Source organism: Triplophysa dalaica, chromosome 3 (genome assembly GCF_015846415.1).
Source record: "Triplophysa dalaica isolate WHDGS20190420 chromosome 3, ASM1584641v1, whole genome shotgun sequence".
NCBI classification, from domain to species: domain Eukaryota; kingdom Metazoa; phylum Chordata; class Actinopteri; order Cypriniformes; family Nemacheilidae; genus Triplophysa; species Triplophysa dalaica.
Window position 1 is genome coordinate 12,114,014 of NC_079544.1, and position 7,391 is coordinate 12,121,404.

General features: G+C 39.2%; 1 protein-coding gene across 1 annotated transcript; it reads left to right on the forward strand.

Moving 5' to 3' along the window:
* Nucleotides 1-2,677: 2,677 nt before the first annotated feature.
* Nucleotides 2,678-6,526, forward strand: tmem275a (transmembrane protein 275a). The gene is made up of 2 exons (XM_056744040.1): nucleotides 2,678-3,068; nucleotides 3,375-6,526. Exon 2 carries the CDS (start codon nucleotides 3,489-3,491, stop codon nucleotides 4,140-4,142), a length of 654 nt encoding a protein of 217 aa, XP_056600018.1. The 5' UTR covers nucleotides 2,678-3,068; nucleotides 3,375-3,488; the 3' UTR covers nucleotides 4,143-6,526.
* The last annotated feature ends 865 nt before the right edge of the window (nucleotides 6,527-7,391 follow it).

The window sequence follows — 7,391 nt, forward strand, 5'->3', positions numbered from 1 at the left end:
TAATCCCTTGGATCCAACTTCATGTCATTAAAGAGCAAACAGTGTTTATTTCACCATAAGCGAGACTGATCTCTGCTCACAGCTCATGACAGTATCCTATCTGATTTCACCTTATAATCACACATGGTGTCTGCTGTAATATTAAAACAATGCACGATGAAAGGAAAGAAACTACACTTCAGAAATGTTTTGATGCAGATTAACAATGTAGGTATCATCTGCTGAACTGGTTTTATTCAAAACCAAAATGTTTTCAATATGTTTGAATCGAAAAAACTACATAAGGCCACAAATACAATATTTACAAATACATATTTACAAATTGTATTTACAAATACATACCTTTGTACAGTTTCAATTTCAAGCTTATGGAAAATAAGGGACAAGTTACACACAATTACTTATGACCTCAATATACCCTGTTCTATATGTTCATTTGTTGATGAATTGACTCTGTCTTTGTATGTAATGTATTTGAAAATTCATATGAAAAGTGTTCTTAAAAGGCATTAAAATTTGAGAACCTGTGTAGTAGAGTAGGCGGGGCGAGACCGTGGTTCGAGTCCGGTGAGTAATTGTGAATTAGCGCCAGCTGTGCGCACACCGGCTCGAATCACGTAGGAGATGGGAGCATATAAAAGGAACGAGCGGCCGGACCGTCGAAGTTCGGGCCCGGTCCTCTCTCTTCGACGGTCCGGTCGCTCGTTCCTTTTATGCTCCCATCTCCTACGTGATTCGAGGCCGGTGTGCGCACAGCTGGCGCTAATTCACAATTACTCACCGGACTCGAACCACGGTCTCGCCCCGCCTACTCTACTACAACCTGTCATCGAGAAAAATGTAAATGGGAACATTTATAATGCTGACACATAAAACAAAATATATATATATAATACCTATATAAAGGTTATATAACCTTCACACTGACATGATTACGACTGCAGCTTTACTCGCTTTCACCTTTCTGCAGCTCCATCTAAAAATGACTCAGATTGTCACGTAAGAACATGAAGCGTGCACAGCACACATTCATTGTACATCCCACACAGACCATCACTGACACAATAAGGTGAATATGCAGTCTCTGTCTCTGCTCGGTGACATAGAGAGGCGCTGTCTTCCGTTGCTAAACTCTGACGTGCACTAACGACTGAATTATGCACCATTGTACTCTGTGTCTCCTATCACAGCAATGATCTGAAGAAACATAGAATATATTTTAGACAGTGAAGGAAATCATTCACCAAATCTTGTACAATTTAATCAAAATATTAATTTAAACCCACAGTGGACTGTGTAACCCTAAAAGTTATAATGCATGGGTGATATCACAGTGAACTTTATGATGGTCTAAAGCAGGGGTTCTTTAGCCTGTGACCCCCAAAATAACAGTGCTAGTGACTCAAGACCCCCACTATCCTCTGAGTTGGTTAAATTATACAAACGTTGCACACATGCATTTCACAACACACTATCCAAGCATGTGCATATAATGATAACATAAAAGAACATAGTCTAACATAGTATTATTTTATAGTTATTTACTCATTACTTTACTTATTGTTATACATAAACCATAAACTACTATTATGGTGAAATTTCATCAAACACATTCGAGTGCTGATGGATGTCCTCTTTATAAATGCCAGCCTCTTTTCATACCTGAGGACGATAGCCTTTCTGACTGCAAGGCTACTCTACCCTTCTCCGCTTCGAGAAATAAAAATATCCTTAATTTAAAGTCTGAAAAATAATCTGCGTGCACATATTGGAATGTTTAACATTGTTCTGTAAATTGACTTTCTGAACTTTCAAACTCTTGCACTATTGTTTGTTCAGAATACTCTGTTTTGTGAATTGGGCAAACTTTCTGACACATTTTGGCCACAAAATGTCAGAATCTATGTCCGGTCAACAAACTAATCTTGGTTAGAAAAATGTTTAGGCTCATTTTGTTTAGTATATGCAAAACAACAATTCTATGTTCAAATTACTTTATCTTTGTAGAGAGAACATTTTGCAAGTTCGATTTCTTACAGTTTGTATAATAATTGTATTAAATAAACGATTTGTTTGAATTGTGTTGTTTGTTCATTTTATTTGAATGGGTCCTGTCATTTGGTCGCATTTAAACAAACCCTATGATACATTGTCATCTAGCGGTTGAGCTTGTTTTCTGAGTACAGAAAATTCAAAATATTGGAGAGACAAGTTTAGCCAAGTTTCGGGTTTTCTCGGTTTCTATTGATTGTTATCAGAAATAATCTGCATGCACTTATTTGTGAATGTGTACCGGAAGTTAAGCTGGGTGTTACAAAAGTGCGCATGCGCAGTAACGTTTGTTTATGTTGTTAAAATTAAACCGTTTATATTTTGGCGGAAATTATTGTTACCATGGAAACCGTCCCTAAAGGTTTTAATTGTTTATTGGCTTTGGCTATGTCTATGTAAAGTAGTAATTTGGCCTACTATGAAAAAGTGAGCTTCAGCACCGGGAGCTGTCCACACCCCAAACAGTAATGAGGATGAAAGAGTCCCTCCTCCAAACACACTCATTGAACTCATGCCTAACGTTAAATGAACAGACTGCTGCTATTCCCACCCATTTTATTTACGTCGTGTTCAATTGGAGCTTCTGCACTTATCTACAACACAGCCTTCCGTGCAACCTGTTACAGAGATTTACCAACACCACTGCACAAAAGACAGCGGTGCGCCTCACACGCATCTCTTTTGTTCTGTTTAAAAACGAGATGTCAGAAATCATGCCGCCATGATTTGCTCGGAACGTGTGCGCTACGTGTATTGAGTGACAGGAGCCTTGTGCAACACGCGATGTGAATCGATGAGTCGGGCAGCTGTGGAAGATGACAGAGGAACCCTGGTGAAAGACGCCGTACCTCATTGTGTTGTGTTTATTAAGACGGCGTTTTTGGGTTAACAGAGACGACGCGTTTCGTGCGTAACGAGAGACCTTTGTCAAGTCTGTTCCTTTCTTTTGCACGTCGGTTTAGTAAGACTCGTCCTTTGACGCCGAGCATCTCTTCATGTCTTCAGGTTCTCATTAGGTAAGTCACGTTAATCGTATCTCGAGGCATTTTAATGGTCGCTTTAGCGACTCATAAAACGAGCCTTCGAGCGGCTTCTGTAATATGTTTACAGACAGACGTATGTAATTGAAACTAATGAGATGTTGTCAAATTATTAGCTTTCTAAGTTTATGGTGAAGTGTGACCTTGGTTATTACATGCTGAATTGAAAAGCTGTAGAGCCTTTAGCACAAACTGTGTAAAGTAATGAGCCATTGGTACAAAATAAACATTGTTTCATACATCATACTTGACTTTAAAGGTGTCATACTTTTTGCACTACAGGTTGCTCCCTACAGAGTGTGAAGCAATCACGCAGGAAGACAATGCTTGTCGTCTTCAGTTTGCTGATGAGGACACAGCAGGTGTGACTGGGGTTGGGACAGCGCCCTTGTTGATATGGTTTGCAGCGAACAGAGTTCTGGCACATCGGTGCCCAAAAAGGACACCCAGAGCCGCAAGAGGAGGAAATCACGTCCTCAGGGTCTGCCCTCTCCGGCCCTCTGCTGTGCATGTGGCTTGTGCATTATGTTGGCGGGCATCAACATCACCTTAGTGGGCGCCTTCGCTTTTAGCACGCTCGTGCCCTCAAGCAATCCTCCGATTATCATTGGACCTATACTGTTGCTGGTGGCGTTCTCATTCTTTGGGGCTTGTTGCATTTGCAGTCGGTTGCCTCCTCCTCAAAGCTCTCGTCGGGCTAAAGGAGGTGGGGGTTTGGGATTCATGGGCCGAGGAGGAGGTGGGTTGGGTGGAGGTGCGGCGTTTGAGATCGAGACCAGTGAGCATACGATGCAGGACACTACGGCTGTGCAGCTCAGCCCCACCAACTCCCCCTGCTCCTCCCACGCCTCAAGCCCAGGGAGAGATGCTCCAGCCACTGCTGCCAACGCAACCGTTCCTGCCCCGGAGTATGTTCCTCCTGCAAGATCCTGCAAGCTCTTTACTATGGAAGCCAATGGACCCAACTCAACTTTGGCAGCGTTTTCTGCTTCATCAGGAGGTGGAGGGGCGGTCCGGCTCACCTTGCCTTCAGATTCCGTCGCCACTTAAGGGTGAAACTTAAGGCTGCCCTCCGGAGAAGCGCTGGCATTATGTGTAAATATGTCTTCAGATGAAAAGAATTTAGTTGATTGTCACGGTTGGCACGAGGTGCAAAAAACATTGAAATTTTGACATCGTTTCAATGGGTTGGTCTCAGGCTTCTGTGAGGGCCATGACATAAAATTGGCTATATGAGAAGCACATGACCAGCCTTGCGTCGTCTTGTGCTCTCGTAGCGACAGAGAGACATCTTTGAAAGGTGAATCACAGTGGCGTGTTCCACATATTTGTACTGTGCCACTGTTACTCAGAGCATTCACAGTTTCTGCGCTCCAAAGAGATAGAATCAGCTGTTGTGTAAAAAGGCTTTGGAGAAGAGCCTAAAAGACAGAACCAGTAGCTCAGCAGAGAGACATTACACTGAGTGTTGCTGTATGTACAGTCTATAGTGTTTTATCAAAACTGAATTCAGCTGTTAAACTGTCGGAAATTAAATTGTTGTATGTTTTCTTCTTAATATGTAGCCTACTTGTTCTTTTTGGCTGGAAGTGTTGTGTTTAAGAGCTTGTACAAACCTGGACGATAATCGCGCGCGCTTATTTCGAGACGTTTTCCAAGCGATTCATCTTGCTTCCTCTCAGTCAATGTGTCCTCAGCAAGACCGTTTGTGCTTGAGCCAAATATAAATAATCTCATTGGTCGGACGGATATTAACGCTCCACGTCAACCCAAAATTCAAGCAAGAGGCGTTGAAAAAATTACGCTTTTATGCATGGGGTTTAGCGTGTTAGTGTGCACACTCACATTGGCGCTCATAGTTAAGTCACGAGGCGTTAAACGTCAACGATAAATGCACGGGATTATCGTCCAGGTGTGGACGGGCCATTATGATGATTTTCTATGGCCAAGTGTTTTGATTTTGTCGTCTTTGAATGCTCAAATAAGCCGTGACACTGTGTAAATGCACTGCCAATTTTGTTTTTGTTTTGAAAGTTTTGGTTAAGCAGTGCCATAGTTCAGTGAAGGGAAAGAAAACAAACAACTCAATTTCCACATGAAGAATAACACATTATATTATGATCTGTCTGGAAAACACACAATTGTCAGCAAATGTGGATAGGGGCATATCAGCGTATCCAAGTTAATTTTAAATTAAATTATTGTTGCATTTTGTTTATTGTTGAGAGTTTTGTCATTAATGAATTGACATCTTATTTGACTTTAAAAACGTGAATTGTTTTATAATTCTGCCAAGTAAAACAATATCTCTCTTTTTCTTGTAATTGCCAAATGCTGTTTCTCCCCAGTATCTATGGTCTGTTGTCTTTCAGGCATTGTTTATGTCGGTGCTAGTCTTCTGGTAATTTTGTGACAACATTAGAATATGCTATGGTTCCTTTCCTTCTGTCTTATTGTTTCCCAATTTTTTACTTTGGGCTTTGAAAGCAAGAACCAGGACTGTTCTTAAACATGCCCTCTATCACTGTGCTGATGGTTCAATATAAACAGTAAAACTATTTTCCTTACGTTAATTCTATAAGAGAGTTCAGCTAACAGTGACGGCCATTGATACTGTCAGAATTGCAAGCACACTCAACAATAAAAAAGCGAACGATATCATTCAATTACCTTACACCACTGCGAAAAGGAAAATGATTAAATTATTCTTTGTTAAAGAGAAAGCTTAAACTTATACATCTCTAAAGTTTGACTTCTGTTATCATTTTCATCATCTAAAAATTAGTAAAGGGCTTAATGTGATAGTTTAATGATATAATAATGTAGTGTTTCCTTTTTTATTCTGTCACTGTAGTGATTTCAATGTTATTATGTATCTCTGTCATATATTTGCAGTATATTTCTGTCAAATGCCTCCGTATTTTTGTTTAATACTGAACAAAGTGCAACATGAACTGCATGCTTACAAACAGTGCAATGTTGCCATGGAAAAAATAACATTTCATTGTTTGTAAAGAGAGCTTTCAGTGTATGAAGTATTAGGAAAAGAAGATATGTTGGACTGTGGAGCCTGGAATCATCAGTATTTTTACAGACTCAATGTCAGACTCTATGAAATAATTATATCCACCTCTGTTTGTACGCTGCTACAGTATTTGGCATTTACACATTTGCTGTACAGACCCGAAGGAATTGAATTCTGCCTTAATGACTGTGATCTCAGGATCAAACCAGTGAGGGCTATACAAATGTCCAATGAGAACATTTGGTCATGTGGTATTACTGCACCTAGAGAGATGTTTTAATGTTTATTTTTCTGTCAGGTGTGTTCTTACAAGTATTTAAGTGGTATTTAAATTGAGGGAGAAATTCAGTTTGATAAGGTTTGATTAAAGCATTGTTATTAATCTGGTTATTAATCTGGCTATGTTGAGTATAAATGATGTATAGGCCTATGACTTGTTTAGAATTTAGTTGTCACTGAAACAACAAAGTTACAGCATTTTTTTGTAAACATTATAATTATACATTCCGAATTGTGCCCACACATTTTGACTGCATCCTTTGCCTTTTTTGACAATTTCTCTTTGTTCTTTTATTCTAAGCATATACTCTTTCGTCAGATCTGCTCCGAATATTGGTTAGTTTGTTACTTACCAATATTACAAATCACCAACCAGTTGATGATTTGAATCAGGTGCTCTATATAGGAAGACTTCAAAAACATTCTGGGGGAATGTGGCGAGGACCAGGGTTGGGAACCACTAATCTACACTTTACAACAAAAAAATATTTGGCTTGACAGAAAAAAAGCAAGTTTATAAATACTTATTCACATAGTTGCTAAATACTAAATTTAGTTCCTACAAAAAGCGGCATACAATGGGGATGCCTGCTTTGTCTATCTACTTGCTGTAGGGATTTGGATAGAGATTTCATTACAGAGACACTTTTATAGACAAAAAACTACATGAGGAACCACATTGTTTTCTAAAGCTGTGTTATATGTTGAGTTTTATATTTTGTATTTACTTTAGTTCCAAACTAATCTGACAAAGAACTGAATATTTGTAACATCTCAAAAACAGATCCTTGAATTTAAAAAACATTACAAAAATAACTGATCATACAGCAGGTTTCCAAAAACACTATACACATTGAAAATATAGTATATGGTACATTGAAAATATTAAATGTAGTTTAAGGAATCTTGAGATTTAAAACAAGTAAAAAGAAGCAGATTTTACTGTTGTATTCTGTAGTAGAATTCATTGGTGAACAGCACCCCCATTTGGATTT